At 34.7% G+C, this 16,489-nt stretch overlaps 2 protein-coding genes and 1 pseudogene across 4 annotated transcripts; all 3 read left to right on the top strand.

Annotated features, from left to right (window-relative positions):
* Positions 1–967: 967 nt before the first annotated feature.
* LOC113760199 lies at positions 968–5,357 on the top strand (annotated as a pseudogene).
* An 876-nt stretch (positions 5,358–6,233) lies between these two features.
* On the top strand, positions 6,234–10,447 carry LOC113762734 (sugar transporter ERD6-like 5). 3 transcript variants are annotated; one of them, XM_027306306.1, is made up of 18 exons: positions 6,234–6,543; positions 6,787–6,849; positions 7,001–7,090; positions 7,332–7,391; positions 7,761–7,826; positions 7,909–7,974; positions 8,052–8,127; positions 8,209–8,273; positions 8,499–8,614; positions 8,703–8,745; positions 8,818–8,902; positions 8,998–9,041; positions 9,118–9,180; positions 9,258–9,317; positions 9,407–9,457; positions 9,728–9,787; positions 9,924–10,041; positions 10,122–10,447. In XM_027306306.1, the coding sequence occupies exons 1-18, from the start codon at positions 6,349–6,351 to the stop codon at positions 10,250–10,252; spliced, it is 1,452 nt and encodes a 483-aa protein (XP_027162107.1). In that variant the 5' UTR covers positions 6,234–6,348; the 3' UTR covers positions 10,253–10,447. The 3 variants fall into 3 exon arrangements, with proteins under 3 accessions (XP_027162107.1, XP_027162106.1, XP_027162108.1); XM_027306305.1 differs by having other exon boundaries at positions 6,235–6,543; positions 8,499–8,591; positions 8,665–8,745; XM_027306307.1 differs by having other exon boundaries at positions 6,463–6,543; positions 6,776–6,849; positions 8,499–8,591; positions 8,665–8,745.
* Positions 10,448–13,419: 2,972 nt separating this feature from the next.
* On the top strand, positions 13,420–14,130 carry LOC113760200 (protein DMP10). The gene has a single exon (XM_027302765.1). It carries the CDS (start codon positions 13,420–13,422, stop codon positions 14,071–14,073), a length of 654 nt encoding a protein of 217 aa, XP_027158566.1. The 3' UTR covers positions 14,074–14,130.
* Positions 14,131–16,489: the final 2,359 nt, after the last annotated feature.

Raw genomic sequence — 16,489 nt, forward strand, 5'->3', positions numbered from 1 at the left:
GAAAAAGGTTAAATCCAGTACGGGCATCCAATAGTACATGGTGTTTTTGGGGTCGGGAGCCAGTGCGGTTGGTCCTATTGTACAATTACTACAATTTTGTACTCTTTTTAGAACATGTTGTATGTTTACAATCGTGGTTGTATTGATTTATCGAGTTAGCGTACAAGAACAAGATTTTGATGTATAACAAAGAAATGTAAATATATATCAACTCATGTAAAATGCACGACAATCGTACAATTGTACCAAACTCCCAACTGCACTGGCCAAATCCGTGTTTTTGGACCAGGGGCAGGAACTGTTCCTAAAGGTTATGTGTATTTTGCACGCGGCGTAACTCTGTTTGTACATGATGTAGTTTATTTTCAACAACGTGTAATTCTAGAACAAAATTTTGTGAGTTTCACACATATTATTAAAAACGCGGTACAAGATGAAATCTGGACCGGACAATTTTTTTGACCAAATCTTAGCCATGAACTGTTAGAAACGTTTGCTTCCGTTCCTGCCTCTCTTCCGTGTTTTTGATAGGAGCAGACATTGAATTTGCAGTGATAGGGGTAAGTTTTAGATTTTGTTTATATATGAGACAATGATGGATGTTGGAGAGGATAAACCATGGTTGGTTTGAAAGAGAGACTACTGATAGGTGGAAGTAGTTTTCCATAAAAAAGCTAGAATCCAAAAAGCCGCTTGCAAAGTGGGTAAAACCAAAATGAGTATTTGACCATAATTCACTAGGCAAGCCACTAGGAGTCTGGAAGAGACAAATTTATACATAGAAGTTCGCAAATAGAATAGTGTTAAGAGATTGCTTCAACCACATGTCCAGAAGGGGAGACATTTCTGAAATGACAGCATTTTCTCTGAAGTGCCAGTTGAACTGTTGAACTTATAAACAACGATCCATTACTAGCTAGTTGATCTGCAAATTGAGTTGACATCATTTGGTTTTTGTGGCCAAAAGATGGAGGGACGAAACACAGTCGATTTTGATGAAGAGGCCACCTTCCCTTTACTTAAAAGAGGAAGTTGTGATACTGAAAATGCTGAGACTGAAAAGATTGGTAGTCCTGCTCCTGCTGATAATCTCACACCTGTGGTCATATTCAGCACTTCGGTTTCTGTCTTGGGCTCCTTTTCTTTTGGAACAGGAGTAAGTACAAATCCACTATAATGCACCCTGGATAAAGGTTGTCATAATTCCAGACTAAGATATTGAGTTCATATTTTTGCTCTCTTTGCATGGCAATATTGTATAATTCAAAACTTGCATGGTGTCACTGAACTTAGGTTCAAAGAGTCAACTTTTGGAGTTGTTATATGTAATCATACGACGCATTCATATCTGTGCAGGTGGGATTTTCATCTCCTGCTCAATCTGCAATAATGCATGATCTTGGCCTTTCCATAGCTGAGGTAGTTGTCCTTAATCTTCTTAAATATGGTAAAAAAAAAAAATTATCTGCCTTCAAGGACTGACTTTCCTTTTTTTCTTTTCCAGAAGGGGTCTGTCTCCGAGGATTATAGCTTTTTCTTTATTTTTTTTTCTGTATACCCTTTGAATATTTGTTGCAAGATTTAGCAGCCTGTCAATTGTCTTTGACAGAGTGCTCTTCTTTAGACATTTATTCCAAATTTGTGCGACTTTTATGATGCCTGAACTCGCAAATGAGGCTAATGATGCTACATCCCACCCTGCTTAGCAGTCTAAACTTTCACGGTTTATTGTGGATCCAAAGAGGATGGCTGAAAAAGAAAGAAATTACAATGGACTAATTAACTTGGAAACTAAGTTATGCTAAAGAAATGGCTGGGAAAAAGTCAATGAAGACAGAGGCCAATTCCAAGTGCTTATAGTTAATTATTTGAAATACTTTTCAAAATACCATAAATCTGTTTCTCTTGAAAATCCTTCCGGCCAACAGACAGAAGTAGGCTTTTTACCTTGTCTATGGTGGCTTTTCTAAAAATTTTGCATTTTACTGAGTTAATACTTCGGGGAAATATTTTATTTTATGACAGCCTAATTTTGAAAGAATGCTGGATCGAATTTCTGTTTATGACTTTATAGTTCTCTGGTTCCATAGATCTTTCAGCACTCTTGTTACTGATGCTTTCAGTATCCCATCACAGTTCACACACCTTATCACTTCTCATTGTAGTGAAGCTCCTGCCTTATTCACACTAATGGCATCCCAAAAGGACACACGAACATGAAAAATACTCATTTTTGTTCTGATTCTGCAGTATTCCATGTTCAGTTCAATACTAACACTTGGAGCATTGTTTGGTGGAATACTGAGTGGCAAGATAGCAGATATCATTGGGAGGAGATATGTAAGTTCAGCATACTAAGTTTCTAGGGACAAAACACATCAAAATCTTCCATAGACTCAGAATCTACATAAATATTCTCTTTGTATTCTCCTCTACTTGGTGCTATGTTGTTCAAAAGCATGTTAATAATATTCATAGATGACGTTAAGTCATGTTACTTTTGGTCTATTTTTTTATACTCGATATCAGAACTTCTGCTGGCATTCATCTTAACTAGCAAAAAAGTAGGTTACTTGCTGAAATTAGAAGGAAGATAGTTTCTACTTCTTTCTCCCTAACAAAATGAGTTGTACAAATGCAGACAATGTGGTTCTCACAAGTGTTATGCGCGGCAGGATACCTTGTAATTTCATTTTCGAAGGTAATTTTTCATCTGATCTTTGCATTCGGAACCCATAATCAAGTACTTTTGGAGGAGGTAGCCTTGAATTATGATTGATGAAATCATTACAGAGCGAAACCATAAAAGCTAATGCTTGATTGAGTTTTTTTTTCTTCTTTTTTTATTAAGTTATCTTTATTTATCCCACTGGAATGAACTTATATGCGATTTTCAAGTAAGGATCCTTGTTAAAATGAAGCCACTAGTTTGCTTATGTTGTACCCATAAATGACTGATCGTCCATTCACCATCTCTTTGGCATAACGTACAATAATGAATACTATGCTGATATACTCCAAGATATCAAATTTTTCTGACTCTAAGTTGGTTGTGGTTGTCGACAGAGCGCTTTGTGGCTTGATATCGGAAGGATTTCAACAGGATTTGGAATTGGGATTTTGTCATATGTGGTAATTGAAGTAGATTTGGAGATCAGATATTTCAAATAACAATTATTAAATCCTCAGGAGGTATTCAGTTTCTGAATCTCAAACAGGTACCTGTATATATAGCAGAGATAACACCTAAAAATGTTCGAGGAGCATTTACAGCTATCAATCAGGTGCACAAAAATGGTTTTCTAATAAAGACTTCACTCCAGCTGATAGCGTCTGATGCTAGATGCTTTAAACTTCAGGTTTTGGTATGCACTGGCCATTCAACGATGTTTGTAATTGGAAATTTCATCCACTGGTGAATCTTGGCTTTAATTGGTAACTCTGTTTGCCTTGTTTCCATTGGATGATCTGATAATTTGATTGTCGCCTTAAATGGACTTCCTTACCTTCTATGCCAATACAGCAACCATTCCATGCCTGCTACAGTTGCTAGGCGTTTTCTTCATTCCAGAGTCTCCAAGGTGGCTGGTAAGCGTTAGGGAAAATTTAATGAAAAATTATAAAACATTTGTACAGTTTGAATTCTAAGATTAATGAATTGCCTTATGCAATGTAGAGAAAACTGAGTGACTCTCTCTCTCTGACATTCTCCAGGCTAAGACCAATAGGTGGAAAGAATGTGAAAGTTCTCTGCAGCGCCTTAGAGGAGCTAATGCTGATATTTCAGGAGAAGTCGCAGAAATTAGAGTAGCATTCACATTCAACTGCTTCAATGTTTCCTTTCTTATGAAATATGTTTACTGACAGAGAATTAACTTTTGATGCATTCTCAGGACCATACAGAAACCCTGAAACAATTATCAAACTCTAATTTGACTGACTTGTTCGACAGAAAATATGCTCACGCACTGATTGTAAGGCTTATTCTCAGTTTCTACCACTATCTATTCATAGCATTCGACATGGAAATACTCAACCCTTTTAACTTTTTCCCCCCCTTCAGGTGGGACTAGGAGTAATGGGATTGCAACAAGCTGGAGGGATCAATACCATTGCATATTATGCAAGTGAAACTTTTGAGTCAGCTGGTCTGTAAGCTTGTCTTGCTAGCAAATTATCTCCTTGTTGAGCTTTTAGAAAGATGACAAAATCATCAATATATAACTCAAATCTGACAGGTTGTTCTGCTGCCGCGGGGAGTATCGCGGTGGTGGTTGTTCAGGTTTTCTTTCTATTCAGTAAAAACTGTTCTCTTTTGGGATTCTGCTACATACATACCCAAAACATTTGTTCTATCTACAGCTTCCAATGACCATTTTGGGGAGTCTCCTACTGGATAAATCAGGAAGGGTACCATTAATCATGGTAAGAAATTCGGAGATTCGAATAATATATTTATAGTGTAGCTCAATAGCAGCTCACACCAAGTCCACTGCCATTTTCAGGCTTCTGCAGCTGGATCATGCTTGGGTTGGTTTTTATTGGGATCGTCATTCCTATTAAAGGTTCTGCTTAATTCATCCAGCTTTTTCAATATGTTCAGGTTTAAAACAACTCTGTACTGAATGAATGTACTTTGCAAAACAGGACCTACGACTATCGAAGTCCAGTCCATTTTTGGCATTCATCGGTGCACTGGTAAGGAAATTCCTGCAGTTGGAAAAGCCTTTCATTATGTCTTTTTCCTTTGGTGGCATCACAATGTTAGGCATCATCCAGAAAAAAAAAGTCAAAAAAAAAAGGGACATATAATTACCAATAATATTTGGGATGTTGCTATCAGGTATTTGAAGGATCTTATTCACTTGGAATGGGAGCAATTCCTTGGGTCATAATGGCAGAGGCAAGTCATTCAGCTTCAGTTGAATTTGATAGCCAAATAACCTGTAAAAGATTTTGAGTAATGCCCAGATTAAGCCTTTCCTGGGCTCATGGTCAGATGGTTTCTTTTTCAGATATTCCCCATAAATGTGAAGGGTTTAGCTGGAAGCCTGGTGACAGCAGAAAGCTGGCTAGGTTCTTGGATAATTTCATATTCTTTCAATTTCCTTGTACAGTGGATTGGCTCTGCAGGTAAATAGCTGATACCTGAAGATTATCTGCTTTCAATATCCCTTCTGATATTTAGTCTTATAGTGGATTTTGATCTCTTTCTTTCGTTTTCAGGGACATTTTTTATGTTTTGCATCATCAATGGTTTTGGCCTGGTATTCATTAAAAAATTTGTTCCAGAGACCAAAGGGCGTACGCTGGAAGAAATTCAGGCATCCTTGGTTTTGTTTACAAGCAAAAATTGAACATTTGAATTCATTTATTATTGTTATTGCAGGATTTGTTATATTTTGTTTCCAAAGTCTATATTGTACTGTGAAGCTAAATTTGTCTGACGATACAAAGAATTTGACAGTGGCCTAAGTGACTACTGCTTGTCATTCTTTGCACCAGATATAAATGCCAGCAGCACCTTTAATACATATATTGAAAATGTTCGGATTTTAATACATCTATCTCTAGATCCATCTGTATCTATTTATATCAGCATCTATCTAACTACGAGCCCATTTGGATTGCATTTTTTAGAGCGTTTTTGGAGAAAAATTATTGTAGAACCTTTTTTAGAATGTGATGCATGTGAATAAAAAAGAAAAATTCGAAATTGTGTAAAAGTAATATTCACAAAAAATGTAAAAATTTTTCTTTGAAAAGTTATAGTTGAAATAAGACGTATGCGATTATAAAAATCATCTGTTCTTCTTTTAAAAAAAATGCCTATTTTTATCTGTGATGGACAAATATGCAGAAATGTCAAATGTTTTGTTAATGTATTACTGCATACATCAAAACTTAACCCTTAGGGTGTGCAGTGGACTTTTTTCATTGAATTCTTGGATTTTTTTTTTCATTTTCATTCTTTTCATTTTTTTATTATTTTTATGACCAGAAATTTGTTAGTATAGACTGTAGATAGACTAAAAAATATGGCGTCTCCAAATATGTTTTTTAAATTGTCTCCTATCAATATATCAAAACATTAAAAAGAAAAATGTTTCAAATACAATCTTTGAAGAATCTTTTCTTGATTGAATTTCAATCTTGTGTCAAGTAAAAGCAGACAAAGAAAAGGAAGGCCGTCTCTTATTTTATCCGAAACAAGACAACACAACCAAACAAACAAAACACTTGTGCAAATCCTCTATTATTGAGTTGAAGTTGCTACCAATGCCAACTCTCTAAGGTTCTTCTGCATGTTCAGTTCATCTCATTTCTTTTCTTGTGTCCATTCATTTGATGGAGCCACAAAGCATAGTTGATTTTGATGAAGAAGCCAGCAACCCTTTACTTAGAAGAGCAAGTCCTGACACAGAAAGCCGTGAAGATGCTGAGGCTGGGAAGATTAGCAGCCCTGCTTCTTCTGGTGCCACAGCTTTGGTGATATTCAGCACTTTGATTTCTGTCCTGGGTTCCTATGTCTTTGGAACTGCAGTAAGTACAGAAAACTGTAACTTAACAGGATTACTCACAGAATGTTATGGTAAATTCAGATCACTAGCTAAAATCCTGAGTTTCTTGAAGGTTGATAATAAGGATACATAGTCTATGTTTGATATCTTTGATTTACTGTCCATAATTGATTTTATAACTCAAAAATTGGTGTGTTTGATCTTATTTTCTGATATGACTCCTAGAAATGATTGTGCTCAGTTGTTGAAAGAAGTTCGTATGCAGGTGGGATTTTCTTCTCCTGCTCAATCTGGAATTGTAAATGACCTAGGCCTCTCAATAGCTGAGGTAATTTCCGCAGCTCTTTTAAGTATGCGATAAACCTCTGCCTTTAGATCTTAACAGTTATGTTCCTTTATGTCTCTTTTTCTCAGTTTCAACATAAACAGTTGGAGTTTGTGTTATTTCCAACCCCTTCTTTATGGAATTCTTGTTGCAGTATTCCGTATTTGGTTCAATATGGACAATTGGAGCAATGCTTGGTGCAATAATAAGTGGGAAGATAGCAGATTTCTTTGGAAGGAGAGTGGTAATGTCTCTAGTACTGTGTTTCTTTAGATAATCCATCTCAGTGACTCAACATCCCTTTCATTCATTCCCTCGAGGGTCTTCATTAAATTTTTCCTCACATCCTCCTTTCGTGGTCCTAAATAGTGAGATCCTATAGTATTCTTCAATAACCTCATCTCTTGTTTAGTTGTTCGTCAATTTTGCGTTTCCTGGCTGAAGTAAAAGAGGAATTTGTAGTTTACTTTGATCTAGTTCTGCAGGCAATGGGGTTCGCAGAATTGTTTTGTCTTGTGGGCTGGACCGCAATTTCATTCTCACAGGTACTGAACTGTGTATTTTATTTTGCATTCGTTTTGATCCTTTTACATTTGGTGGTCATGGAAGAGAATGAGCTTCATAAATAGATAATCACAGAGATTTACTTCCATGGAATATGATTGATAACTTCATGACTGTGTAATATCCTAATACTACATATGTTATTGATTTTATATTTATCCTCTCGAAGAAGAATTTGCTGTTTTTAGATTCTGAACACAAGTCATTGTAAGTTTTGCATATGGTATTATTATTCTTGATTGGATGATCATCATCTTGACATACCTAACAAGGATAAATCCTAGGCATCTGCGTGCTCTATAATATATAACTTTCTAAGATCCTAACTAGATCTTTTTGGTCATTGACAGAATGCTTGGTTGCTTGACATTGGACGGTTTTTAGCAGGATATGGAGTTGGGATTCTGTCATACGTGGTATTTACCATTGACCAAATATTTTGTTTATGAATCTGCTCTTGGACTCTAAGATAATATTTAGGTTCTGAATCTGACACAGGTACCTGTATATATAGCTGAAATAACACCTAAAAATCTTCGAGGAGCATTTACATCAGTCAATCAGGTAAAGCAAATTGGTTGGAGAATAAGATTTTGCATTCAATTTGATGGTTTTGATGCTAGATGCTAATAAAACTTCAGTTGATGATATGCTGCGGGGGGTCAGTGATGTATGTTATTGGAAATTTCACCTCCTGGCGTACACTGGCTCTGATTGGTAATTCTGTTTGTCCAACCTCCATTGCCTCGTATGATTGTTAGTCAGTTAAAAAGGACTTTCTATACTCTGTCATTTCAGGAACCATTCCATGTATACTGCAGTTGCTAGGCCTTTTTTTAATTCCAGAATCCCCCAGGTGGCTGGTAAGTTCAGAAACAATTCAGTAAATCAACTTCTTGCTATTAAGGAGTGCATTAGTAATGCTTTTACACAAAATATTCTGTTTTCTTACAAGAAAGTTTAGGGATCTATTTAGGAGTAGAAGACTTGTGTGAAACTTCCCCTTCAATTATGTTCCTTTAACCCCTGTAATCTTATCAATTCATTCAATCAGGACAAAAACTGAACTAGATCTGGACTTTCTGCAGGCTAAGATGGATAAGTGGAAAGAATGTGAAACTTCTTTGCAGCGCCTTAGGGGAGACAATGCCAATATTTCTCAAGAAGCAGCTGAAATCATAGTAGCATTCAGACTCTCTTTTATGTACTTTCTTTCTTAAGGGATATTTTTGACAAGGAAAATTGCGTTTCCAGGAGTATACTGAAATGCTTAAACAATTGTCTGACACTAGGATGATTGACTTATTCCAGAGGAAATATGCTCACGGACTCATTGTAAGATCTTCTACTGTTATTTGATTTTTATATTAGACTCAGAAATTCACTAAAATTATAAAATTCAATCAGGTTGGAGTGGGTCTAATGGTATTGCAACAATTCGGAGGGGTTAACGCCATTGCTTATTATGCAAGCGCAATTTTTGAGTCAGCAGGTTTATAAGCTCTTTTTGCTACTGATTCCATCTGCTGATAATTTAAGAAAGGTAATTGAGGGTACAGAAATTAATATATGATAGGACAATGACAGGTGTTTCTAGTAGGACTGGGACTTTGGCCATGGTTGTTATTCAGGTTTTCATTTGATTCACTGCTGTTCAATGTTGGATTCTGCTCCACGCATTTGTAAACATTTCTGTTCCATCTACAGGTTCCAATGACCCTTTTGGGGACTCTCCTAACCGATAAATCTGGAAGGGTACCACTGCTAATGGTAGGAAGGTTGTCGTCAATAAGCTTTTAGGTTTCTGCAGTTAATATCTGCTCATACTAAGTCCATTACTATTGCAGATTTCTGCAACTGGAACATTGTTGGGTTGTTTCTTAACAGGATTGTCATTCTTACTACAGGTTCTACTTATCTTAATACATTTTACTCCGAATTAAATTGATTGATCTATAAAAATTTATGTACTGAAAGAATATACTCCACAAAACAGGACCTTCAACTCTGGAAGGACAGTCCATTATTAGCATTAATCGGTGTACTGGTAATGCAATTCTTATGAAATTGAAATTTTCCAGTTTCATTGTTTTCTTTGTATACCGAATATATTCTTAGATCTGCTAAAAGTTTTACCACTTCAAACCTGCTTCTAAAAGCTCAAGAACTATATACAATTTGAGACTTACAAATCTTCCTGAAGTTCCTCTAGCTTAGTAATAGCAGGCTAGTACCAGCCACTGTGAGGAAATGGTTACAAATTGGAAAAAGGGAAATACCATACAGTACTAATATATGATATGCATCCTCCTACCAGATCTTTACAGGATCTTTCTCATTAGGGATGGGCGGAATTCCTTGGGTTATAATGTCAGAGGTATGTCATTTATCTTTGAAGTCTTCATAACTGAATGCCACAAAAGGCAATAACGAAATTTTCAGGAATGAGGAAAAACAGATTTGTACTAAATGTAGCCCGGAGTAGATTCTTGAATGAATATTTCCTCTGTCAGATATTTCCAATAAATGTGAAAGGTCTTGCTGGAAGCCTGGTGACAGTTGTGAACTGGCTTGGTTCTTGGATTATTTCCTATTCTTTCAATTTCCTTACAAAATGGATCAGCTCTGCAGGTAATAAAGCATGCAAAAACTTAATCATCCCTTTTAAGACTTAGTCGTCTATTTATCATTTTTTTTTTTTTTCTCTCCAGGGACATTTTTCTTGTTCTCAGTCGCAAGTGGTTTAACTATCATATTCGTTGCAAAGCTTGTTCCTGAGACTAAAGGGCGTACCCTGGAAGAAATTCAAGCATCCATGGTTTTGTTTACAAGGAAAAGCTGAAATTTCAAATCCATTCTTCATGGTTGTAGAGGTGTACTGTTCTATAAGCCTGTTGCTTTGATCTGCATATCTACATCTTGTTTTTGAGTTAATTGCTGACAAAAGCACAGAAAATAAAAATCCATACTTCTCCATATGATTGTAGTGACTATTTATCAATCCCCTACAGATTAAAAATGCTTGGAGTTTTGAGTACAAGTGACTTTTCATTAGCATGTTGTTCTAAGAAATGCAAGTAGCAAATTGCACCAGCTTCAAATATTGCAGTAAACTTAAACTGCAATTTGAGCTGATGTTTGGCCCTGCAAAAAGTATTAAAGTCATAATAGCTTTGGTTGGAAAATATTGGATAATAGGAATGTCGAAGTAGGTATAACACAAACCTTTTGCAATGAACCTAAGAAAACTTTCCTATTTGTTTATGGATTACAAATATTGGAGTGGATGAAGTGCCCAATTTGTTGGCCATCATACCTTCATGGTAGCACACAAAAAGAAAGAGTGTACTTCACCAAATGGCTTTGTCAAATTGTTATGTTGAGATCTAGCATCAGGTATTCATAGGGTTTTGCCACTACTCCTATCTATGACTGTAAGGGGGATTTGTCGTCTTAAACAGAAAATTACTTATTTGCATCATAAACATATTTTTTAATACATTTTTTTTAAAATCTTTTGAACTATCTTTTTATCACAAATACATCACATCACAAAAAGTGTTATTAGTAATTATTTCAAATAAACTCCTGTCCAAACGCACACGAAAATGTACACTCAAAAAGAAGAAAACTATTTTGGTTGAACCAATATCTCAAAAAATCTCAAAGTATTGCCTTCTTTGATACTTTTTTGCGTCAAATTCTTGGTTTTTATGATTCAGATAATTGCTACAAATAACATTCTTGGACTTGATTGTTAGCAAATTATTTATGTCTGCAGAAATACAAGATCCGGGAATGTTAAGGATACACTGCTCCTTTTTTTGGTTATTCATGATCCTATTATAATTTTCTTTTTAATCAAGAGATTATGCTGGTGGATTAACCTCACTGTATCAAGAGATCATGCCCTTTATAAATTATTGCCCCTTCACGATTTACTCTTAGTGATTTCATGTTTATACCATTAAAAAAAAGAAGAAGAAAATATGCATATCTTTGAAGAATAGAAAAATAATAATGAAATATCCAACCCACTTGAAGCACAAAAATGCACAAACCCTAAACATTTTCATAGTGCATACCTTCATGTGTAGACTTTAGTAGGAATTCTCGTTTTAATAAAAAAATTTAAAATTTTTAGAAAATTGTTGATTTTGATCAAGATGTACATCTTGCTTGATTAATTTATCAATATATTCTATTACAGAATTATTTTTCAAGGTTAATTTTCTTGTTGAAGAAAAAATTATTAAAAGGATGTGTTTGCATGAGAAATGAGTTGCAACATTTATTTTTCTCTAGAATTGTTTGTTTTTGAATGATATGTGGCGATTTAATAGATGCTGGAATAGAAAATGGGACAAAAAATCATTTGCGTCAGTAGTATATGGACATTAAAAAAAAAAGAAATAGGAAAGAAAAAAATGGTAGGGGGAGTGTGAATTAAAAAAAAAAAAAATTGGGCGTCATTAACATTCTCCAACAAAAATATCACGTGCTATGATTTTGGATTATTGGGCCAAATTCTAGAATAAGACTTTTCTTTTTTGGATCAATTTGTTAAAAGACATCTTGTGTGACATTTTGGATCAATTTGGAAGAAGTTTGGGTCGGCGTCACGTAGTCCATGGACCGCTCTGCTACTTTAGGAGCCACAAGGTTTTAAATCCAATCCATGTTTCTTTTTAGTTGCCTCACTGCCCCGTGCTTTCCCCTAAGATATAACATGTACTTTAAAAAAAAAAAAAAGGGAAAAACAAAATTTACAAGTACTATTTGCAAGATTTGAACTATTTTGAGAAAAACTTGTGAAATGATAAATTAACCAAAAATCAAGCTTTAATAACTTGTGAGTCTTGTGACCATACTAACTAATTAAGTCTAGGTTTGACCAAAAGAAACTAATTAAATCCATAGCATTGAGTTAAAAATTCATACTCGTTGTGAAAACAATTTTTGTTTTTGAAAACAATTTTCTGAGCATGCTCCAAAATAAGTTTTCATTTAGCGTCCTTAATTTAGCAATAATAGGAATTTCAACTACACACGAGCTTCCAGTTAAAAATGGGAGCCTCGATGAGTCTAATCTAATTTCCACTTTATTACAAGTAAACAATAATAGATGATGAATATTTGAAAAATAGAAGTAATTTCATAATTCTTGGACAACTATGTTTGCACTCAATTTTAAAAATCATTTATTTAAAACAGTCTGTCCAGGGCACCCATTAAAATATATTTCAGGAGCTATATTTTTGGAAATATAAGATTAATTAGGGAAAGTAAATAAATGTAAGGAAGGGTAGTCAAGATTAAATAAGAAAAATATATAAATACAAACTCGGATAATAATTATTAGTATATGTATATATATGGTAAGTTAGATGAATGATAGGTGTGTGTGTTAACGGGTGATCTAAGAGCACTCATTAGAAAAACCCTATATAAAATATTTCTACCCTTATTGGAATTTTATAAATACTACTACACTCAAGGTCATGTGGGCAGGGAAAAAGGGATGTGATTGCTTTAAAGGTCTAAGAAGGGTACTTTCGAAATCTCATTTTCTGGCATTGTAAACCGTGAGCTGCTAGTCTTCTTTACATTATAGTGAAATCATCTTAGATACTAGAATCTATATATTGTGAGACTTTCCTATGTATTAAAACTTAAATGAGAAAAAAAATGCATTCCAATATTTCATACAATTATGATTAGATTCTTCGTTTCCACCCGAAACTAATCCACAAAACAAAACTTCATGTTGCTTCTATTACACAAACTAGTATGTTGGACAACTTGTGCAAAATCATTTTCTGCTAAAGCACCTTTATATCACATGTTGAATGTGTACATCTTTAAGTTTGTCACGTACGTCCTGCCAAAATCTCCCCACCTTCCTTCCTAATATTGCTTATAAACCAGCATCACATGCATAACAAACATAACTAATCCCAATCAATAATCAAACACAAATCCCTGTTAATTTCCTTCTTCTTCTCATCAATGGATCTTCAACCATGTCTAGAACAGCAACAACAATCCCATGCAAATGATTCAACACCAAATGGAAAACCATATTGTAATTCAATACAACATCCGGTGCACAAAACCTTAGCCACAGCCGCCAATCTTGCAAACCTTCTGCCAACAGGAACAGTCCTAGCATTTCGAACTCTCACCCCTTCATTTTCCAACAAAGGAAGATGCCAACCTTCCAACAAGTATCTCACTGCATTTCTTATCGGATTCTCCACGGTTATCTGCTTTTTTTCCTCATTTACTGATAGCTTCTTTGATAAACATGACGGGAAGTTGTACTATGGGATTGCAACTTTCAAGGGCTTGTACGTTTTCAACAATGAATGTCGTGATCATGATGAGAAATCAGAGGGAGAAGACATGAAGGAATTGTCCGAGTATAGAATTCGTTGGATAGACTTTGTCCATGCATTTGTGTCACTTCTTGTTTTCTTGATCTTTGCTCTGAGTGATACTGATGTTCAAAATTGCTTCTTTCCGGAAGCAGGATCAAATATGGATGCTTTGTTCATGAATTTGCCATTGGGAGCTGGGATTTTCTCAAGCTTTTTGTTCACTATCTTTCCTACTATTCGTAGAGGTATTGGATATGCTGATTTGCCTACCCGTGCAAAATAAGAAAGTTTCCATCCAATTAGTCACTACCCTCTTTGTAAGTGTATAATTTATAGAAAGAATTCCAGGGCTTGTTTATTATTACTGGCAACAATATATAACGTTGATGTATATACATAATAAACTCACAAATTGTGAAACTTGAATTCAAGAGCTCTAAATCTTATTGTTAGCACTAAGTAATCTTTTACCCTTTTTTAAAAAAAATAAATAAAAGTGATCTAGCTCATGTGTGTTTTTGCAGAATTAAAGCAGAAATTGAGGAAGAGGAAAAGAAGAGATGTTAGTTTTATTGTGTATAAGGATTGATTTGCAGAAAAACAAATTTCAACGATGACATATGAAAAGGAGTTTTGCCCACTTCGATTTAATGTACGAGTTTTTTTTTTTCCAAAGACATGACCAATGATGACAAAAGACAGGAATGTGGAAACAAATGAGTTCGGTTTTGATTATTTCATGGAGGCTGGTCCTAGTTTGTTAAGAAAAGTATGGATAAAGTGCATGAGATTCTTTAAAAATTCTTACATTTTATTAACTTACCAGCATGGAAAATTATCATGATTGATAAGTATGGAGACGGGGCAGGGACGGTCATCAGAAGGACCGTCCTGAACAGTTCACCGTCAGGATTTGGTCCAAAAAAATTATACGTTCCAGATTATTTTTTGTACATCATTTTTAACAATATGTGTAGGGCCCACAAAATTGTTCTAAAGTTACACGTTATGCAAACAAAGTTACGCCGTGTGCAAACAAACTTATGCGATGTATAAAATGCACAAAACCGCTAAGAACAGTTTGCAACCGTTCCTACCCGTGGTCCGATAAGCACAAGTATTTTATGAAAAAGGACTAATTACAAATTTACAATTAATCCTCTAAAATATATACTACTGATACTCACTTTACACCTTACCTTTCTTTCTTTGTATCACTTAATTCTTTGTAAGACAAAAGTATCCCTCTCTCTCTCTATATATGAATTGAATCAGAAAACTGTTTTGGAGCTTTGAGAGTTCAAATAAAATGTGTATCTTCATTTTGCAACAGCTGAGAACCAAAATTAAAATAATTTTAACTGCTATGTGATCGCAAAAAATTGTGAATCTCCTTTGCTTTTCATTTTCTAAAAACAAAAATAACTTGGACTCTGTCTCTGGAGATGAACCTTTAGGTGCGAAGAGGAAGGAGTAGAAAAGGAAGAAGAAAGAGAAAAAAAAAATAGAAAAGAAAAACAAAAGGGAAAGGAAAAAAAAAGAAATAAAAAATTATAAAATCCAAACGATAGAAGGGATAGTTTTGTCTCAGAGGGGATTTAAGTGACAAAAAATTAAGAAAAACAATTAAGAAATAAATTGAGAATCAGGATATATCTTCTAATGAACCCTCTAAAAAATAACGAGAACGTTGCAAGATAGGATGAAATGAAAAAAAAAATAGATTTTTGTACTTAACAATGAGTTTTGTTTTTTTCTGAGATAATTTGTCAGGTCAATGTCGCAACCTTTGTCACGAACGGCCATAGCACAACGTTGATACAGTCGGACGATGAGACAATGTTGCCATGTGCTCCCTTTTTTACTCTGATACAGTCAAAACGATGAGACAAGTTTTTCAGCTTCAACTTTGGAATCGGAACGTGTAAAACATGGCAACAGGAGGAATCACTGTCATGAAAGTTGCTTACACAATTAATCCAAAATTGTGGAAGCAATTTCATGAGGATATCCAAATTGATTCAAATGCTTCCTAAGAATTTGTCTAGAAAAGGAAGAAAGAAAAAACAAATTCCCGTTCGGATTACTATTTTCTAAAATTTTTATAGAAACATGTACTGTAACAATTTAATATATATAAGATAAAAAAATAATTAAAAAATATGTTTACGAAAAATGTAAATATTTTTTTGGGGCAAAAATAGCTTTCCAAACAAGATCGTTAGAATTTGCAATAGAGCCCCTTGTACCATTGTTTCTCCATTAAATGAAAAAAAAAAAGCAACTAATATAAGAAAAAGAAATTTAATTAAAACTATCTTCATCTATCCTTTTTTATTTTTGATAGCAATAAATTATAATTCTTATCGTCTTTTTCCTTTTTGATCTTACTGCCACAAAGAATGCTACTAACTTCACTGGTTAGCCATTCTCTTTTCTAAAATATCTCAGAAATGTGTGATCGATGGAAAAGAAAACTTTGGGCCGGGGAGCAGCAGGAACAAACAACAAGCTTTTCCACCGCACAAATGGAAAAATCTAAGATGCTTCTCCTTATAATTTTTGCAGGTTCCCAGAATATGCTTTTTGCGTCAAGGATAGGTCAAAATCAATTAAAAATGGCGCCCAGCCTGCTCTGAAAAGGGGAGCCATGCAAGGTACAGGGTCAATACAACAAGAAGATGCTGTTCTATTGCTGC

This window comes from Coffea eugenioides, chromosome 2 (assembly GCF_003713205.1).
Source record: "Coffea eugenioides isolate CCC68of chromosome 2, Ceug_1.0, whole genome shotgun sequence".
Taxonomy (NCBI): Eukaryota; Viridiplantae; Streptophyta; class Magnoliopsida; order Gentianales; family Rubiaceae; genus Coffea; species Coffea eugenioides.